This window comes from Mauremys mutica, chromosome 17 (assembly GCF_020497125.1).
Source record: "Mauremys mutica isolate MM-2020 ecotype Southern chromosome 17, ASM2049712v1, whole genome shotgun sequence".
In the NCBI taxonomy this organism is placed as follows: Eukaryota; Metazoa; Chordata; order Testudines; family Geoemydidae; genus Mauremys; species Mauremys mutica.
Window position 1 is genome coordinate 10,220,057 of NC_059088.1, and position 21,388 is coordinate 10,241,444.

A 21,388-nucleotide genomic window follows, 5' to 3' on the forward strand; every position below is an offset into this window, starting at 1 on the left:
TTATAGTCCTAGCCTTCACAACCTCCTCAGGTAAGGAGTTCCACAAGTTGACTGTGCGCTGTGTGAAGAAGAACTTCCTTTTATTTGTTTTAAACCTGCTACCTATCAATTTCATTTGGTGACCGGTAGTTTTTGTATTATGGGAATAAGTAAATAACTTTTCCTTATCCACTTTCTCCACATCACTCATGATTTTATAGACCTCTATCATATCCCCCCTTAGTCTCCTCTTTTCCAAGCTGAAGAGTCCTAGCCTCTTTAAACTTTCCTCATATGGTACCCTCTCCAAACCCCTAATCATTTTAGTTGCCCTTTTCTGAAACTTTTCTAGTGCCAGTATATCTTTTTTTGAGGTGAGGAGACCACATCTGTACACAGTATTCGAGATGTGGGTGTACCATGGATTTATATAAGGGCAATAAGATATTCTCCGTCTTATTTTCTATCTGCTATTTAATGATTCCTAACATCCTGTTTGCTTTTTTGACTGCTGCTGCACACTGCGTGGACGTCTTCAGAGAACTATCCACAATGACTCCAAGATCTTTTTCCTGACTCGTTGTAGCTGAATTAGCCCCCATCATATTGTATGTATAGTTGGGGTTACTTTTTCCAATGTGCATTACTTTATATTTATCCACATTAAATTTCATTTGCCATTTTGTTGCCCAATCACTTAGTTTTGTGAGATCTTTTTGAAGTTCTTCACAGTCTGCTTTGGTCTTAACTATCTTGAGCAGTTTAATATCATCTGCAAACTTTGCCACCTCACTGTTTCCCCCTTTCTCCAGATCATTTATGAATAAATGGAATAGGATTGGTAGGACTGACCCTTGGGGAACACCACTAGTTACTACTCTCCAGTCTGAGAATTTACCATTAATTCCTACCCTTTGTTCCCTGTCTTTTAACCAGTTCTCAGTCCATGAAAGGACCTTCCCTTTTATCCCATGACAACTTAATTTACGTTACAGCCTTTGGTGAGGGACCTTGTCAAAGGCTTTCTGGAAATCTAAGTATACTATATCCACTGGATCCCCCTTGTCCACATGTTTGTTGACCCCTTCAAAGAACTCTAATAGATTAGTAAGACACGATTTTCCTTTACAGAAACCATGTTGACTATTGCTCAACAGTTTATGTTTTTCTATGTGTCTGACAATTTTATTCTTAATTATTGTTTTGACTAATTTGCCCGGTACTGATGTTAGACTAACCGGTCTGTAATTGCCGGGATCACCTCTAGAGCCCTTTTTAAATATTGCCATTACATTAGCTAACTTCCAGTCACTGGGTACCGAAGCCGATTTAAAGGACAGGTTACAAATCTTAGTTAATAGTTCCGCAACTTCATATTTGAGTTCTTTCAGAACTCTTCGGTGAATGCCATCTGGTCCCAGTGACTTGTTAATGTTGAGTTTGTCAATTAATTCCAAAACCTCCTCTAGTGACACTTCAATCTGTGACAGTTCCTCAGATTTGTCACCTACAAAAGGTGGCTCAGATTTGGGAATCTCCCTAATATCCTCAGCCGTGAAGACTGAAGCAAAGAATCCATTTAGTTTCTCCACAATGACTTTATCGTCTCTAAGCGCTCCTTTTGTATTTCGATCGTCAAGGGGCCTCACTGGTTGTTTAGCAGGCTTCCTGCTTCTGATGTATTTAAAAAAACATTTTGTTATTACCTTTGGATTTTTTGGCTAGCCGTTCTTCAAACTCCTCTTTGGCTTTTCTTATTACACTCTTGCACTTAAGTTGGCAGTGTTTATGCTCCTTTCTATTTGGCTCACTAGGATCTGACTTCCACTTTTTAAAGGAAGTCTTTTTTATCTCTCACTGCTTCTTTTACATGCTTCTTAAGCCACGGTGGCTCTTTTTTAGTTCTTTTACTGTTTTTCTTAATTTGGGGTATACATTGAAGTTGGGCCTCTTTTATGGTGTCTTTAAAAAGTGCCCCCATACAGCTTGGAGAGATTTAACTTTAGTCACTGTACCTTTTAACTTCTGTTTAACTAACCCCCTCATTTTTGCATAGTTCCCCCTTTTGAAATTAAATGCCACAGTGTTGCGCTGTTGAGATGTTCTTCCCACCACAGGGATGTTGAATGCTATTGTATTATGGTCACTATTTGCAAGCAGTCCTGCTATAGTTACCTCTTGGACCAGCTCCTGCACTCCACTCAGGATTAAATCTAGAGTTGCCTCTCCTCTTGTGGGTACCCGTACCAGCTGCTCCATTAAGCAGTCATTTAAAGTATCGAGAAATTTTATCTCTGCATTTCGTCCTGAAGTGAAATGTTTCCAGTCAATATGGGGATAATTGAAATCCCCCACTATTATTGGGTTCTGAATTTTGATAGCCTCTCTAATTTCCCTTAGCATTTCATCATCACTATTACTGTCCTGGTCGGGTGGTCAATAATAGATCCCTAATGTTATATTTTTATTTGAGCATGAAATTTCTATTCATAGAGATTCTATGGAACATGTGGATTTGCTTAAGATTTTTACTTCATTTGAATCTACATTTTCTTTCACATATAGTGCCACTCCCCACCCCGCATGACCTGTTCTGTCCTTCCAATATATTTTGTACCCCGGAATGATTGTGTCCCATTGATTGCTCTCAGTCCACCAGGTTTATGTGATGCCTATTATATCAATATACGCCTTTAGCATGAGGCACTCTAGTTCACCCATCTTATTATTTAGACTTCTAGCATTTGTGTACAAGCACTTTAAAAACTTGTCCCTGTTTATTTGTCTGCCCTTTTCGGATGTGTCATATTCTTTTTTATGTAACTGTTTATCATCTGATCTGGCCCTTACATTATGCTCTTCCATCCTCTGCTCCTGACTATAACCAGGAGATTCTCTGTCATAATCACATCAGCCATGCCATCAGGGGCTCATTCACCTGCACATCTACCAACGTGATATATGCCATCATAGAATCATAGAATCTCAGGGTTGGAAGGGACCTCAGGAGGTCAGCAATGCCCCTCTGCCATGTACATTGGCCAAACCGGACAGTCTCTACGCAAAGGAATAAATGGACACAAATCTGACATCAGGAATCATAACATTCAAAAACCAGTGGGAGAACACTTCAACCTCAATAACCACTCAGTGACAGACTTGAAGGTGGCAATTTTGCAACAAAAAAACTTCTAAAACAGACTCCAAAGAGAGACTGCTGAACTCGAATTAATATGCAAATTAGATACAATTAACTTAGGTTTAAACAGAGACTGGGAATGGTTGGGTCATTACACTAATTGAATCTATTTCCCTATGTTAAGTTCTCCTCACACCTTCTATGGGTCTTCTCAATTATCACTTCAAGATTTTTTTTCTCCTGCTGACGATAGCTCATCTCAATTGATTGGACTCTTCTTCTTGGTATGGCTACTTCCCCCTTTTCTTGTTCTCTGTATGAATAAATATCTCCTCACTATATGTTCCATTCTATGCATCCGAAGAAGTGAGTTGTAGCCCACGAAAGCTTGTGCTGAAATAAATGTGTTAGTCTCTAAGGTGCCACAAGTCCTCCTGTTCTTTTTGCGGATACAGACTAACACGGCTGCTACCCTGAAATCTATCATTAGACTCTCCCCTAAGAGAAGTCTGTGTACGATCCACATGCTCCTCTGCAGCAATCAGCTTTCCTCCATCTCCTAGTTTAAAAACTGCTCCAGTCCCCAGAGATGCTGATTTGCAATAACTAAGCTTGTGAAACAAACCCACAGTGAAGGCATTGGAGAAGTCAAACCAAAAACGAGACTAGAAATAACCACAACAGGAAAGGCCGAAAATGGAAAACTGATTGTTCAGCTTGATTTTGACATGCATCATATTTTGCAGTATATTCCAAATAAGGTAATTAATGTACAGTGTGTGTGTAATTTGTCTGTGGTTTTAATCTTTATCAGCTGGCTAGAAACTTGCAGAAGGCAGAGCAGCTTGCCACCTTGCAAGAGCCATGCTGACTCTCCGTGCATATATGCTCGTATAAAATAAAGGAGCCTCAGGCTGTCTGATACAAAACCAACTGTGTGGTCAATTTTAACAACAATTTAGGGGCTCGCCCGGGATCCACAGATGACTTCCCCAGACCGGAGGACCACGGGCTGTCTCCCACCAAACCCAGAGCCCATCTGAAAGGTAAGAGACCTTTTGAAATCTCTATCATGGGATGTTGGTGGAGGATTTGCCCATAGGCTTGTGGTTGGGTGAGTTATAAGCTGGATCTGAACCTTTTACTACCAGACAGCCTGACGCCCTTCTGTTCTGATCTGTTCCCTGGGAAGATCCACTGGGTGTAGCTAAATAGGCCTCTGTATTGATTTGTGAGCCAGTATGAAAGTGAAAGTCAGCTTACCGGTGTGAGTGAGGGTCGTAGGAAGCCAGCCCTAGAACCACGCCTTAGAAAGGTCAGTAAAAAACCTTGACCAGGACGAGGTTTCCTCTTGCCCAGCAAGGGACCTTCCTGGGTCTAGGTTTGTGTGACCCTGTCCTTTCCCCCCGTCCTTGGACGGTCCCTGGGCTCTGCTCAATCCTCTGGACTGGAGTAAGGCACACTATCCGCTACAGAACCAAGATTGACGGAGACTCCCTTCACCCTAACCTCTTCCCTTTTCCCTCCCCCGCCTTAGGGTGGTCTGATGAGCCACTGACGGGTCCTAACGCCCTCCAAATGCAACAGAGTAAGCGACGTTGTGCTCTCTGAGACTAGCCGATGCTCTTTGCTGGACGAGGGTGTAGACAGTCGTGGATGCCCTGAACAAACTTTCCCTGTGCGAAAGACCTGAGGGAAAGTGATCTGATCTGTCAAACTGAAAACATGGGGGCCGGTGAGTCGAAAGGAATTCCCGTCCCGCCAAGAGGCACACCTGCAGCTTATATGTATTCAAACTACCGTCCTCTCACTTGTAAATTTTTGAAAAAATGCAATTGGCATACGAGAGATGACCCTAAACTGCAGTTCCCTTTAGAGGGTAGTTTCGACCTTGACAAGCTTGTGCACCTCAGAGGCGCGCTTATTGCCAACGTCATACCACAAGATCAGTTCGTTGCATATTTTGACTGGTGTGAGGAAACAGAGATATGGCGCCATGAATCTCGTATGAAGAGTTTTAGGGACTCCCAGGAGAAACTTAAAATTAAACTTAAAGAAACACAGGAAAAATTAACCCCTGCCCACAATTTTGCTGGCCAGCACACCTCCCTCTACCCTTCAAGGCCTCAACAAGAGGTTCAGCCTCTTAGATCTACCCCTTCAGCTCTGCCTGACGAACTTATTGATTTATTTGTGGAATGCAGACAGTGGCCTCCCCACCCTTGCCCTTTCAGGCAGTGGCGCATCCCCACCAGGTGGGGATGGAGGCGGTTGGAATGGGGCCTTCGCTCAAAGATCTCACACTCCACCTCCGTACCCATATAAAGATGAGTCCACCTCCCAGGGATCTCAGACACTGTTAACGTCCCCCATGTCAGGGCCCTCGACTTCTTCACCATCATCTTCGGCTTCTCAGGAGGTTCAAATTGCCAACCTATCTAGACAAGCTGATCAAATAATAGCTGATTTAAGAGGGCATCCCACCCCGGAAGAAGAAGAAGATGAGCCAATCCGACACTTGTCTTCTCAATTTGAATTGCAAATTCACCCCCTGCACACCGTACTAGACATAAAACAATCCTTAGGGATATACAGAAGACCCAGGGCTTATCCCCTGAGGAGGTCCCGATATTTCCCCTGCGACAACTCTTAAATTTCCAAAAATAAGAAAAGATCCAATTAAGTTTCAAGAACAATTCAGGATGGTCATTCGTTGCTATGACCCTTCCTGGGCAGACATGGATCAGCTTTTAAGAGCAATGCTACCCAGGGAAATGCTGGATCGCCTCTATAAAAAGGCCAACTCGCCTTAGACTGACCAAGATCTTAGTCATGACAATTTAGTTACATGTAGAAACAATTAGGTAATTGGAGTCCTTACCGTATGCCCAAAAAGAACAGACTGGACTCAAATTAATGCTTGCAAACAAAGCAAAGGAGAGACACCTGCTGACTATATGGAACGTCTAAAACAAGTGTTTGGGAGACATTCCAGCATAAATAATGCGGAAAACACTGCCAAACAAGCAGTGGTGGCAACTTTTGTACAAGGTCTTATCCCAAAATTCCATTAAAAAAATTCCATTATTTCAAAAGAAACGGGGTAAACGATCATTCCTTAACTTTTTTTTTAACCAAGACAGGAATAACTAGCTCCTTTGGGAAACTAACAGCAAGAAGATTATTTTGGAATTTTGGTGAGGCTGCAGAGCAGGGTGGGTTTCTCCAGTCTCCGTCTCTGAATGCTGAACCGCTCCCCTTTCCTAGAAATTCAACTTTTCAGCAAAAAGCATTTATAAACTAGATGACCCTTGCGGTCCCCTTCTAAGCCTCTGGCTCTATGCTTCTAAGGGCTTTGAACCATTGGTGCCATTGGCCTACAAGGATTTGATCCTATTTGAGTTCAGTTCTGGGAACCTTATAAACTCTGAGGAAATTATAAACTTGGCGTCTGTCTGTCTCTGTCTGTGTCGTCTCCTGGAGCCCATTTCATTGCTCTTCCTTCCTTTGCTCAGTACAATGTCTGCGCTGCCTCTGCTGAGCCCTGAGGAGAAGAAGGGGATATTGTGACTGCAACTCTTCCGAGAATGGTGTACCAAATCGTCTCTCTGGTACTTGGTGGCATGATCTTCCTGGCCGGAGTGTCATTGAACAGCTACATCTTCTTTGTTGCTGGATGTCGTGTGGAAAGCACGGCCAGCGCCCTGTGGTTCCTGAACCAGGCCATAGCCAATTTAATCTTCATCATCTTCCTGCCCTTCAGATGCATCTCCATTGTCATCCCGGACTTAGAGTGGGCCAAGAGGCTGAGCAGCACCATGACTTCCCTACACATGTTCTCAAGTGCCTTCTTCCTCACCGCCCTCAGTGTCGATCGCTGCATCCTCGTGGTGCGCCCTGAGTGGACCCGGAACCTCCGCACACACACCCTGGCTTCCGGGGTGGTTCTGGGCACATGGGCCCTGTCACTTGGGTTCAGTTTGCGGTATGGTGATCACTTGGAATCCCTGCTCTCACCTGCCAACACCAGCATGAATTTCCAACTGGATGAAGGGAGGGTGAAGGCTGCAGTTGTGTTCCAGTTCCTGGTTGGGTTTCTGATCCCATTAGCCTTGATCTTGATCCCAACCTTCTGCATTGTTCTAGCTGCCAAGCTGAGAAGGAAGAGGCTGATCCAGTCCACCAAGCCACTCAAGTTCCTTCTTGGCTTGATCCCAACCTTTTTCCTCTGCTGGCTGCCGTATCACGTCTTCTCCTTCCTGCTGATCTCAGCTAAATACTCTCTGCCTCTTCTGGACATGGGAAGGACTTTTGCTGGGGTTCTGACATATTTAAGCACCTGCCTCAACCCCATCTTCTACCTCACCATGGAGGAAGAGTTTCTGAGGTACCGGCAACGTGCACGAAACACCCAAACCACCGACAACTGAGGGCCAGAGACAGCTGAATAGGGGAATGGATGGAATTGTGGATATTTCCAGGAAAAATAATTATATTCACTAGACCCGTAACTTTCTCTTGACCTCAAAATTGTCTTTTTCAGAAAGTTAATTCAAAGAAGAGCCAAGAGAATGATTACAGGATTAGAAAACCTACTTTAGAGTGAAAAGAACGAGGAGTACTTGTGGCACCTTAGAGACTAACAAATTTATTTGGGCATAAGCTTCTGTGGGCTAAAACCCACTTCATCAGATGCATGCAATGAAAAATACAGATGGAAAATATATATACTTACATATATATGCAGAGAACATGAAAAAATGGGGGTTGCCATACCAACTCTAACGAGACTAATCAACTAAGAGGGGCTATTATCAACAGGAGAAAAACAAGCTTTTGTAATGATAATCAGGATGGCCAATTTCAAACAGTTGACAAGAAGGTGTGAGTAATAATAGGGGAAAATTAGCATGGGAAATAGTTTGGGGAATAGTCTCTGAGGTGCCACAAGGACTCCTCGTTCGTTTTGCTGATACAGACTAACATGGCTACTACTCTGAAACCTGCCTTAGAGCGAGAGTCTCAAGGAGCTCAATCTATTTAGCTTAACAAAGAGAAGCTGAAGACTTGCCTTGATCACAGTGTGTAAGTACCTAGGTGGGGAACAAATATTTAATAAATGGCTTTTCAGTCTAGCAGAGGAAGGTTTAACATTATGCAGTAAACAGAAGTTGAACCTAGACAAATTCAGACTGGAAATGAGGTGTAAATTTGTAATGATCAGAGTAACTGACCATTGGAGCAATTTCTCAAGGGTCCTGGTGGATCCCCCATCACTGGCAATTTTTAATCCAGCCGGGATGTTTTTCTAAACGCTCTGCTCTAGGAATGATTTTGTGGCAGTTCTCTGGCCCATGTGATCGGGGAGGTCAGACGAGATGATCGCAATGGTCCCTTCCAGCCCTGGAATTTATGAATCTATCAATTTAACAAAGTATAATAGAGTCTTGGTTTTGTTCATTTTTAGATCATTTTGGGGCATTTGGTTCTATATGATATGTTCTTTTCTCTGTCTCAGTGTCCTTATTCTTCGCATCGTGTCACCTTTGTTCATTTTTAGATATTTTGGAGGCATTTGTTTCTTTATGGTCTGTCCTTGTCTGCGTCTTTGTGTCATTATTCTTCTCATCATGTCATCTTCGGTCCCAGTGGAGCTTTCTCTCCTGTGTTTCTTGAAGATCATCGGGTCTATGAAACAAAAGGTAACATTTTCAAAAGTGTCAAAGTCCTATTTTTAAAAGTGTTTAAGCCCATAGGAACTTGTTGAGAGACAATCAGAATATAACATAACATAACCCTGTTATAGTCTTGGCCTTCACAACATACTTTGGCAAAGAGGTTGTCTGTATGATGTAGGAAGAAATACTTTCTTTTGTTTGCATTAAACCTGCTGACAATTAATGTCATTTGGTGACCCCTAGGTCTTGTGTTACGGGAAGGAGTAAATAACACTTCCTTATATTTACTTTCTCTACACCAGTTAGGATTTTATAGAGATCTATCAAAACTCTCCTTAGTCGTCTCTTTTCCAAGCTGAAAAGTCCCAGTCTTATTAATCTCTCCTCATACGGAAGCCGTTCCATACCCCTAATCATTTTTGTTGCCCTTTTCTGCACCTTTTCCAATTCCAATAGATCTTTTTTGAGATGGGGCACCATTGCTGCACACAGTATTCAAGATGTGGGCGTACCATGGATTTATAGAGAGGCAATATGATATTTTCAGTCTTATCATCTATTCATTTCTTAATGATTCCCAGCACGCTGTTTAGTTTTTCACTGCTTCTGCACATTGCGGGGATGTTTTCAGAGAACTATCCACAATGACTCCAAGATCTCTCTCTTGAGTGGTAACAACAAATTTAGACACCATCCTTTTGTATGTGTAGTTGGGTTGATGGTTTCCAATATGCATTACTTTGCATTTAATAACACTGAATTTCATCTGCCATTTTGTTGCCCAGTCACCCAGTTTTGTAAGACCCCTTAACTATCTTGAGTAGTTTTGTAACAGCTGCAAATTTTGCCACCGCACTCTTCATCCCTTACTCCACATTGTTTATGAATATGTTGAACAGTGCTGGTTCCAGTACAGTCTCCGCTATGTCTCTGTCTCCTTTCTGAAAACTGACGATTTATTTTATTTTATTTATTTATTTTCAGTATTATCTATCCATTTCTTAATGATTCCCAATGTACCATTTATTTTTTCGTTTCCGCTGCCCACGGAGTGGATGTTTTCAGAGAACTATCTACAATGACTCCAAGATCTTTCTTGAGTGGTAACAGCTAATTTAGACCCCATCATTTCATATGTAGAGTTGTGATTATGGTTTCCAATGTGCATTACTTTGCATTTAGTAACACTGAATATTATCTGACATTTTGTTGCCCAGTCACCCAGTTTTCTGAGACCCCTTTGTAACTCTTTTCAATCTGCTTTGAACTTAACTATCTCGAGTAGTTTTGTATCATCTGCAAATTTTGCCACCTCACTCTTCATCCCTTTCACCAGATCATTTATGAATATGTTGAAGAGCACTGGTCCTAGTAGAGACTCTGTTATTTACCTGTCTCCTTTCTGAAAACTGATGATTTATCCCTACTCTTTGTTAGTTAGTAGTCCTGCAATTTCACATTTGAATTCCTTCAGAACACTTGGGTGAATGCCATGTGTTCTGAAGGTGACTTATTACTATTACGCTTATCAATTTGTTCCAAAACCTCCTCTAATGACACCTCAATCTGGGACAGTTCCTCAGATATGTCACCTAAAAGGAATGGCTCAGGTTTGGGAATCTCCCTCATATGCTCAGCCATGAAGACTGATGCAAAGAATTCATTTGGTTTCTCTGCAATGGCCTAATCGTCCTTGAGTGCTGCTTTACATCTCAATCGTGCAGTAGCCGCTCTGGTTGTTTAGCAGCTTCCTGCTTCTGATGTTCCTCAAAATATTTTTGCTATTCCTTTTTGAGTCTTTGGTCTTCCTAATTACATTTTTACACTTTATTTGCTGTAGTTTATGCTACTTTCTATTTTCTTCAATAGGAGTTTTTGCCTCTCAAAGCACGTTGCCTCTTTTTTGTTACTCTTACTATGTTTTTTAATTTGGGGGATACATTTAAATTGTGCCTCTATTGTGGTGTCTTTAAAAAGTTTCCATGCGGCTTGCAGGGATTTCACATTTGGCGCTGTACCTTTTCATTTCGTTTTTACTAACATCCTCATTTTTGTGTGGTTCTCTTTTCTGAAATTAAAGGCTACAGTGTTGGGCTGTTGTGTTGTTTCCCTCTCCACAGGGATGTTAAATTTAATTATATTGTGGTGACTATTACCAAGCGGCTCTGTTATATTCTCCCCTTGGACCAGATCCTGTGCTGTACTTAGGACTAAATCAAGAATTGCCTCTTCCCTCATGGGTTCCAGGACTAGCTGCTTCAAGAAGCTATTGGAATATAGATATCCAGGCCTACCTGTACAGGCTTCTACTTTTTATCTCTTAGCTAGTTATTGGGATATAAAAACAAAGAATCAAAATCATAGTCTACCTGTGTCTGGGCCTTCTCTCACTAGGATAGTCTGAGGCCTTCTTCTTTGGCTAAGCAGCAGGGGCAGCCATAAGTGGGAAGCGAACGGTCACGTCCTCACATCCCAAACCAGCCACACTGAAATAAGGCGCTATTGGGCTGTTAGGAAGATGATTCGGTCCAGATCGTGCCCATCACCACCAGATAAAGATGGTTAAAGAAAACTTAGTTTGACAGCATCCTGTCTGGCAAGAAATCACTTCTCAATGGTTGTGAAACCCTCATTTCGGTATTGTTTAACCTTAATGGCCCCCACTTTTCTATTGATAATCTGTCTGGTTCTCTAATTGTTTCTGTCCTGCTGTATAATTAACTTTGCTTGCTGTAAATTAATAAGGTTAGTGGGATATAATTGGTAAGAGAATTATGCTACAATTTGTTAGGATTGGTTAGTTAAATTTCAGTAAAATGATCAGTTAAGGTGTAGTTGAGATTATTACTGTATAAACTGGGGTCAAACAGGAAGTGGGGGGAAGGGAAATTGGAATCATGTTTGCTAAGGAGGGAAACGGGAATAGGGAATGGAGAACAGGGACACAGGCCAGGCTCTGCGGCATCAGAGCTGGGAAGGAGAACACTGGGGAACAGACTCTATTGGTGTATAGAGAGACGCCCAACTGGTGTGAAGGGCTTTGGAATATGCTTGCTTGGAAATTAACTCCAATAAACATCCCATTGTTTGCACTTCGGACTTCTGGTCTTTTGCTGCTTGCTATCTGCGTGCCAAGAACCGGGGGAGAGGGTGAAGGGAAAGCCTCTAAGAGAGACAGTCATTTAAATGTGTCAAGGAACTTTATCGTTGAGTCCCGTCCTGAGGTAATATGTACCCAGTCAATACAAGAACTATTGAAATCTCCCATTATTATTGAGTTTTTTATTTTAACAGTCTCTCTAATCTCCCTGAGCATTTCACAGTCGCTATCACCATGCTGGTCAGGTGGCTGGTAATAGATCCCTATTGCTATAGACTCATAGACTTTAAGGTCAGAAGGGACCATTATGATCATCTAGTCTGACCTCCTGCACAATGCAGGCCACAGAATCTCACCAAACCACTCCTGTAACAAACCCCTAACCTACGTCTGAGTTATTGAAAGTCCTCAAATCATGGTTTGAAGACCTCAAGCTGCAGAGAATATATTCTTATTATTCAGGCATGAAATCACTATCCATTGAGATTCTATGGGACAGTTTGGTTCATTTAAGATTTTTTACTCTACACTTTCTTTCACATATAGCGCCACTCCCCCACCAGCACGACCTGCTCTGTGGTATATTATGTAACCTTGTATTACTGTCTCCCGTTGATTATCCTCAATCCCCAAGTTTCTGTGATTCCTGCTGTATCGATATCCTCATTTCATATAATTATACAATAAATCAATTGGAAAATAAATATTGTACTTGCATTTCAGTGGGCAGTATATATAGCAGTAGAAAGAAGTCATTGTATGAAATTGTAGTTTGTACTGACTATGCTCGTGGTTTTGATGTACCTTTGTAAAACTAGACAAATATCTAGATGAGCTGATGTACCCCTTGGATTGGAAGATCTCTGTGTACCCCCAGTGGTACATGTACGCCTGGTTGAGAACCACCTCTATAAACCCTTATACAAAGGCTCAGGGCTGACGATGACAATAAAACCACCTGGCCCATAGATGGCAGCATACGTGAAATTCAGTTGCTTGCCAGAAATTATCAAGTCACCCAATCACTTGGTCTACACTCACAACTGATGTTGGTATAATACGTCACTCGCGGGTGTGGAAAAACCACCCCGTTGGGTGATGCTGTTATACCAACCTAACGCCTAGTGTAGACATCGCTTCTTCTGTCAGCTCAGCTATCACCTCTTGGGGGGTGTGTGGAGGTGGATTAATTACGTTGATGGGAGAAGCTCTCACATCAGCATAGACAGCGTTGTCAGGGAAAATCTATTGCCAGGGAAAGTTTTGGGGCTTTGGTCAAGTATATAGGCCCAAAAGTCTTAGCTGAGCTTGCTTCTTTGTATAAAGGGAATAGAAAGACAGAGTGATATGGAAAAATCCCAAGATAGAGTATCAATGATTTTGCGTGCATAAGGGGCATGAAGTGAAAGTCCCCAGAGATGCTGCTTTGCAATAACTAAGCTTGTGAAACAAACCCACAGTGAAGGCATTAGAGAAGTCAAACCAAAAACGAGACTAGGAATAACCACAACAGGAAAGGCCGAATATGGAAAACTGATTGTTCAGCTTGATTTTGACCGGCATCATATTTTGCAGTATATTCCAAATAAGGTAATTAATGTAAAATGTGTGTGTAATTTGTCTGTGGTTTTAACCTTTATAAGCTGGCTAGAAATTTGCAGGAGGCAGAACAGCTTGCTACCTTGCATTGGGCCATGCTGACTCTCCTTGCCTATATGCTCGCATCAAATCAAGGTGCCTTAGGCTGTCTGATCCAAAACCAACCGTGTGGTTAATTTTCGACTGGGATCCACAGATGACTTCCCCAAACCGGAGGACCGCGGTCGGTCTCCCACTAAACCCAGGGCCCATCTGAAAGGTAAGAGAACTTTTGAAATCTCTATCGTGGGATGTTGGTGGAGGATTTGCCCATAGGCTTGGGGTTGGGTGAGTTATAAGCTGGATCTGAGCCTTTTACTACCAGGCAGCCTGATGCCCTTCTGTTCTGATCTGTTCCCCGGGAAGAGCCACAGGGTATGGCTAAATAGGCCTCTGTATTGATTTGTGAGCCAGTATGAAAGTGAATGTCGGCTGACCGGTGTGAGTGAGGGTCGTAGGAAGCCAGCCCTACAACCACGCCTTAGAAAGGTCAGTAAAAGACCTTGACCAGGACGAGGTTTCCTCTTGCCCGGCAAGGGACCTGCCTGGGTCGAGGTTTGTGTGACCCTGTCCTTTCCCCCCGTCCTTGGATGGTCCCTGAGCTCTGCTCAATCCTCTGGACTGGAGTAAGGCGCATTTACTTGGTTCTGCTCCAGAACCAAGATTGATGGAGACTCCCTTCACCCTAACCTCTTCCCTTTTCCCACCCCTGCCTTAGAGAGGTCTGATGAGCCACTGACGGGTCCTAACGCCCTACAGAGTAAGCGGCGTTGTGCTCCCTGAGACTAGCCGACGCCCTTTGCTAGACGAGGGTGTAGACAGTCGTGGACACCGTAAATAAACTTTCCCTGTACGAAAGACCTGAGGGAAAGTGATCTGATCTGTCAAACTGAAAACATGGGGGCCGGTGAGTCGAAAGGAAGTGCCATCTCGCCAAGAGGCACACCTGCAGCTAATATGTATTCAAACTACCGTCCTCTCACTTGTAAATTTTTGAAAAAATGGAATTGGCATACGAGAGATGACCCTAAACTACAGTTCCCTTTAGACGGTAGTTTCGACCTTGACAAGCTTGTGCACCTCAGAGGCGCGCTTATTGCCAATGTCGTACCACAAGATCAGTTCGATGCATATTTTAACTGGTGTGAGGAAACAGAGAAACTGCGTCATGAATCTCGTATGAGGAGTTTTAGGGACTCCCAAGAGAAACTTAAAATTTAAAAGATACACAGGAAAAATTAACCCTTGCCCAGAATTCTGCTGGCCAGCACGCCTCCCTCTACCCTTCAAGGCCTCAACAAGAGGTTCAGCCTCTTAGATCTACCCCTTCAGCTCCGCCCTAGGAACTTATTGATTTATTTGTGGAATGCAGACAGTGGCCTGCCCCACCCTTGCCCTGTCAGGCAGTGGTGCATCCCCGCCGGGTGGGGATGGAGGAGTTTGGAAGGGGGGGCCATCGCTCAAAGATCTCCCACTCCACCTCCGTAGCCCTATAAAGATGAATCCACCTCCCAGGGATCTCAGACACCGTAAACTTCCCCCACGTCAGGGCCCTCGACTTCTTCACCATCATCTTCGGCGTCTCAGGAGATTCAAATTGCCAACCTATCTAGACAAGCTGATCAAATAATAGTTGATTTAAGAGGGCATCCCGCCCCGGAAGAAGGAGAAGATGAGTTCTTTCTTTTGAAAGAACTTGTAAAATCTCCCAAAGTTGCAAATTCACCCCCTGCACATCGTACTAGATCTAAGACAATCCTTAGGGATATACAGAGGACCCAGGGCTTATCCCCTAAGGAGGTCCCAATATTTCCTCTCTGACAACTCCTGGGAGGGTTGAATGAGCGGGGAGGAGTCGTGGTCACTGTGCATGACCATGGTCTCTCTGGGATTTATATAATCTAATTGATAAATTCCCGAAAATAAGAGAAGATCCAATTAAATTTCAAGAACAATTGAGGATGGTTATTGGTTGCTATGACCCTTCCTTGGCAGACATGGATCAGCTTTTAAGAGCAATGCTACCCAGGGAAATGCTGGATTGCCTTTATAAAAAGGCCGACTGGCCTTAGACTGACCAAGATTTTAGTCTTGACAATTTAGTTACGTATAGAAACAATTTGGTAACTGGAGTCCTTACCATATGCCCAAAAAGAACAGACTGGACTAAAGTTAATGCTTGCAACAAAGCAAAGGAGAGAACCCTGCTGACTATATGGGACGTCTTAAACAAGTGTTTGGGAGACATTCTGAAATAAATAATGCAGAAAGCACTGCCAAACAAGCAGTGGTGGCTGCTTTTGTACAAGGTCTTATCCCAAAATTCCATTAAAAAAATTCCATTGTTTCAAAAGAAAGGGGGTAAACGATCATTCCTTAACTTTTTTTTTAACCAAGACAGGAATAACTAGCTCCTTTTTTGGGAAAATAACAGCAAGAAGATTATTTTGGAATTTTGGTGAGGCTGCAGAGCAGGGTGGGTCTCTCCAGTCTCTGTCTCTGCGTCCTGAATCACTCCCCTTTCCTAGAAATCCAACTTTTCTGCAAGAAGCATATGTGTTTTGTTTTTAATATATGCGTTAGTTGAAAATGATATTATGTGAAAATAAACACGTTCAGGCAGAGAATAGACATGAGAAGTCGTGTATCCTGACAGGGGTTTAAACTAGATGACCCTTGTGGTCCCCTTCTAACCCTCTGGCTCTATGCTTCTAAGGTCTTTGAACCATTGGTGCCATGGGCCTACGAGGATTTGATCCTATCTAAGTTCAGCTCAGGATCTGGGGAGTCTGTAAACTCTGAGGGGATTATAAAATCGGTGGCTGTCTGCTTCCTTTCCTGGAGCCCTTTTCATTGCTCTTCCTTCCTTTTCTTGGTACAACATCTCTGCTGTCTCCGCTGAGCCCTGAGGAGAAGAAGGGGATATTGTGACTGCAACTCTTCCGAGAATGCTGTTCATAATCATCTGTCTGGTACTTGCTGGCATGGCCTTCCTTGCCGGGGTGCCGTTGAACTGCTACATCCTCTTTGTCGCCGGCTGCCGTATGAGGAGGACGGCCAGCACCGTGTGGTTCCTGAACCGGGCCGTGGCCAATTTAATCTTTCTCATCTTCCTGCTTCTCAGATTCATCTTCTTCCTGGACTTAACCTGGGCCACGATGCTGTGCAACATCATCACCTCCCTACACATGTTCTCCAGCGCCTTCCTCCTCACGGCCCTCAGTGTCGATCGCTGCATCCCCGTGGCGCGCCCTGAGTGGGCCGAGAACCACCGCACGCCCTGCTTGGCTTTCATGATTGTTTTGGTCATATGGGCCCTGTCTGTTGGGTTCAGCTTGCGGTACGGTGTTTTCTGGAAATACGACTACAGACCTTTTTACATGTACATAGCTTTTCAACTGGATGAAGGCAGGGTGAAGGCTGGCGTTCCAATCCAGTTCCTGGTCGGGTTTCTGATCCCATTAGCCTTGATCTTAATCCCAACCTTCTACATCGTTCTAGCTGCCAAGCTGAGGAGGAACAGGCTGATCCAGTCCACCAAACCACTCAAGATCCTTCTTGGCTTAATCCCAACCTTTCTCCTCTGCTGGCTGCCGTATCACGTCTTCTCCTTCCTGCTGATTCAACCTATGTACCCTCCACCTCTTCTGTACCCGGTAAATGCTATTATTTCAGTCCTGACATATTTCACCACTTTCCTCAACCCCATCTTCTACCTCACCATGGAGGAAGAGTATCTAAGGTATCAGCAACGTGCACGCAACCCTCAAACCACTGACAACTTGGGTCCGGAGTCGGCTGCATATGAGAATAGTGCGAACTGTCAATATTTGAATCAAGGATTGAACTCATAACCCTGGGTTTAGTAGGCCAATGCTCAAACCGCTGAGCTATCCCTCCATTAAGGTAGGTGAAAAATTCTTTTGCCTGGGACCCATAGCTTCCTCTTGAATCCAAAATTATTTTTGTTAGAAAGTTAATTTTTTGGCCTTACTCAAAGAAGAGCCGCAAGTAGTCCTGCAATTTCACATTTGAATTCCTTCTGAATACTTGGGTAAATGCCATCTGGTCGTGGTAACTTATTATTGTTTACTTTATCAATTTGTTCCAAAACCTCCTCTAATGACACCTCAATCTGGGACACTTCCTCTGATCTGTCACCTAAAAAGAATGGCTCAGGTTTGGGAATCTCCCTTAGAGCCTCAGCCGTGAAGAGGGATGCAAAGAATTCATTTTGTTTCTCCGCAACAGCCTTTTCGTCCTTGAGTGCTCCTTTACTATCTTGATAATTCAGTGGCCCAGCTGGTTGTTCAGGAGGCTTCCTCCTTCTGATGTACCTAAAACTATTTTTTCTATTACTTTTGAGTCTTTGTGCTGTCATTGTATGGGGGGTTAGGAAGTTTTGCTATGTGTGTGTTACTGAAATCAGTTGTGATGTTGGGAACACCCGCAACCAGCCTTTCAGGTATGACAATTGAGGCGCCAGACAGCGTTACTGGCTCATCAGCACCCATCCAATAATCCAGTATCTCAGGAACTGTATAAAATGGAGATTTCTCAGAGAGAGCACGTAGACAATGGAGACCGTTTGACCCATGTCATAGCAAAATAGATTTCCAGGAAGTTGTAAGAAACTGTAAAAGACGGGAAATAACATCACCACTTGGCCTCACTCCCCCCACAACTCAATACCTGGAAACACGTCTGGAGGACAAAGACTTTGACCTGGAGAACTTTGGTATCAGGCTGGAAGACAAGCCCAGTTTGTGTATTGAGGAACTGTCACCTGCTTGTACCATCTACCAGGGTGAGACCCGGCTTGATTCAAATCCTGTTTAGTTTGAGGAACTCAGATTGCAAATTTCCTTTCATTTCTTGGGTGACCAACTGTGATCTCTGTGCTCGCTGCTTATAATCACTTAAAATCTGTCTGTAGTTAATAAACCTGTTTTATATTCTACCTAGAATTGTGTGTTTGGTTGAAGTGCTGGGAAATCTCAGCTCAGTTTCCAAAGCTGGTGTTTGTGCTCTCCGCGTTGAGGGAGGCGCAGGCTGGGTAAGGAGCTTACACTGGCTCGGCTTCTGAGCAGTGCAGGAGGGACATCCCTGGGCTGCAAGGCCAGGGAGTCGGGGGGAATTGACTGCAGCCTCCCTATTGTTGGTTCATGAGTTGGTTCATGGAGCTCAGCTGGGTGTGTCGCTGCCTGGGGATGTCTGTGTAAGTGCAGGACCTGTCAGAGGTTTGTAGCTTGACACAGCATCAGTGTGAGAGGGACACCCCAGGTTGGCGGGACAGAAGGCTCAGCAACCCCACAGCCCAGCCTGCACTCCAGGAACCCTGACTCTGTGGCTTTTTAAACCAATGTCTCAATAAATCCTGATATTCCCGGCCAAAATTCACTCAGCTTTTGTCCCGGTATGTCATTGGCCGTTCTCCAGCGTCCAACCAATCCACCAGCCAGTCGTGGAGCAGGCACAATGTTGTGTGGCTCATAGCCAACAAAGAGAGGGATTCACCATCCACCCACCACCTGGCAAGGTCTCTCCAGGATGTTCGAGGGGTGACCGCGGCCCAGCCACAAATCACTCCCGACCCAGGAGCACTTCAGGGGCCCAAGCTGGGTCTGGTGCATTTCAGGTGTGAATGGGTTGGATTTTTGCAACGATGCGGCTGCAGCTCAGCTCCTGCTCTGGGGCTTTGGCTGTGCCGGATGTGGGCGCCTCAGAAGCTTTGCAGAGTCAGCTTTGTGAGCATCTCCCACCCCTGCTGAGCCACCCTCCCGTGTTCACCCGTGAGAGGACAGCTTCCTGCCCACAGACAGCGTCCATAGGGTGGGGTGTGGGGGGAGCTCCAGGTGGTGTTTGTGTGTTGGGGGAATCAATTCTGAGATCTGGTGTCTGACTCACCCAGAACATAGGTAATAAAGTGAGATTAAACCTTCCAGTTTCAATGCTAGGGTGAAATCCACAATGCCACTCCCCATATCTGTCTCTACCTCCGCACCCCCTAGCCCAGGTTCCTAATTGTCCCCACCCCATCTCTCCCAGCAGCCCCTCCCCCGATTCAGTCTGCATGTAGCTGTGGGTGCCGGAGGCCTTCCAGACTTTGCAGAAGTATTCGGACCCAGCCACATCCTGTGATTTCCACTCATTGTTCTCCCCGCCCCACATGAACAGCTTCCTCCTTTGGGCTGAGCCAGTCTGGGAGAGCTGCAGGCGTCGCGTTGGGGACCTTGGACGGGGGTCGACTCTGAGACTCTGCATTCCCCAAGACACGGGTAAGGTAATGAGGCAATCCCCCAGCTTCCTCACTGGATCTCCTGTCCTGCCCCCACGCCACTGCCCCTGGATCTCCCCCCTTCCAGCGGCCCCCAACCTCTCCCCTCTTCTGCTCTCGTTAGAACCGGTTGAAATTATTTGTGGGGCCTGCTGTCAGAGGTCAGAGGCAAAACAAAAACCGTTTGGGCAGAGAATAGACACAACAAATCCTGCATCTAGGCAGGAAGTTAGATGATATGACCTTTGTGGTTCCTTGTAACCCTCTGACTCTGTGCTCCAAAGATCTTTGAAGCATTGGTGCCATTGACCTACAAGGATGTGATCCTATCTGTGTTCAGCTCAGGATCTGAGGAGTTTATAAACCCTGAGAAGAGTCTCTCTCTGTCTGTGTCCTCTCCTAGAGCCCTTTTCATTGCAATTCCTTCGCTCAGCACAACGTCTGCGCTGCCCAAGCCGAGCCGGGAGGAGGAAGAGGGGATACTGTGACTGTACCTCTTCCAAGAATGGAATACCTCCAAGTTCCCTTCCTGATGCTGTGTGGAGTGGCCTTCCTCGCCGGGGTGCCATTGAACGGCTACATCCTCTTCATCGCCAGCTGCCGTGTGGAGAGGACGGCCAGCGCCGTGTGGTTCTGGAACCGGGCCTTGATTGATTTCATCTTCATCATTTTCCTGCCTCTCAGATTCACCTCCTTCTTCATCCTGGACTTTGATTGGGCCAATATCCTGAGCAGCACCATCACCTCCTTCCACATGTTCTCCAGCGCCTTCCTCCTCACAGCCCTCAGTGTCGATCGCTGCATCCTCGTGGCGCGCCCTGAGTGGGCCCAGAACCACCGCACGCCCCGCTTGGCTTTCATTATGGTTTTGTGCTTGTGGGCCCTGTCTCTTGGGTTCAGCTTGCGGTACGGTGATCTCTGGGAATCCCTCCTCTCATCTGCCAGCACCAGCATGAATTTCCGAGGGGATAAAGAGAGGGTGAAGGCCGCCGTTTCGATCCAGTTCCTGGTCGGGTTTCTGATCCCATTAGCCTTGATCTTGATCCCAACCTTCTACATCGTTCTAGCTGCCAAGCTGAGAAGAAACAGGCTGATCCAGTCCACCAAGCCACTCAAGATCCTTCTTGGCTTGATCCCAACCTTTTTCCTCTGCTGGCTGCCGTATCACGTCTTCTACTTCTTGTTGATGTCAGCTAAGTACCGTCTATCTCTTTTGAACAGAGGAAGGGCTTTTGCTTATGTCCTGACATATTTCAGCAGCTGCCTCAACCCCATCTTGTATATCACCATGGAGGAAGAGTTTCTGAGGTACCAGCAACGTGTACACAACCCCCAAACCACCGAAAACTTGTGGTCAGTGCTGGTTGGATAGGGAAATGGATGGAATTGTTGAGATTTGCATGGAGAAAGAATTCTGTTTACTGGGACATGTAACTTCCTCTTGATCCCCAAATTCTTTGTTTGGCAAGTAAATTTTTTGGCCTGATTCATAGAAGAGCCACGAGAATGATTACTGGATAAGAAAACCTGCCTTACAGGGAGAAATTCAAGGAGCACAATCTATTTAGCTTAACAAA

At 44.7% G+C, this 21,388-nt stretch overlaps 3 protein-coding genes across 3 annotated transcripts; all 3 read left to right on the top strand.

The window, feature by feature from the left end:
* Nucleotides 1-6,661: 6,661 nt before the first annotated feature.
* On the top strand, nt 6,662-7,704 carry LOC123351784 (formyl peptide receptor 2-like). The gene has a single exon (XM_044991417.1). It carries the CDS (start codon nt 6,706-6,708, stop codon nt 7,546-7,548), a length of 843 nt encoding a protein of 280 aa, XP_044847352.1. The 5' UTR covers nt 6,662-6,705; the 3' UTR covers nt 7,549-7,704.
* An 8,711-nt stretch (nt 7,705-16,415) lies between these two features.
* On the top strand, nt 16,416-17,388 carry LOC123351937 (C3a anaphylatoxin chemotactic receptor-like). The gene has a single exon (XM_044991631.1). It carries the CDS (start codon nt 16,483-16,485, stop codon nt 17,386-17,388), a length of 906 nt encoding a protein of 301 aa, XP_044847566.1. The 5' UTR covers nt 16,416-16,482.
* A 2,928-nt stretch (nt 17,389-20,316) lies between these two features.
* Nucleotides 20,317-21,183, top strand: LOC123351938 (chemokine-like receptor 1). The gene has a single exon (XM_044991632.1). The coding sequence runs from the start codon at nt 20,317-20,319 to the stop codon at nt 21,181-21,183; it is 867 nt and encodes a 288-aa protein (XP_044847567.1).
* Nucleotides 21,184-21,388: the final 205 nt, after the last annotated feature.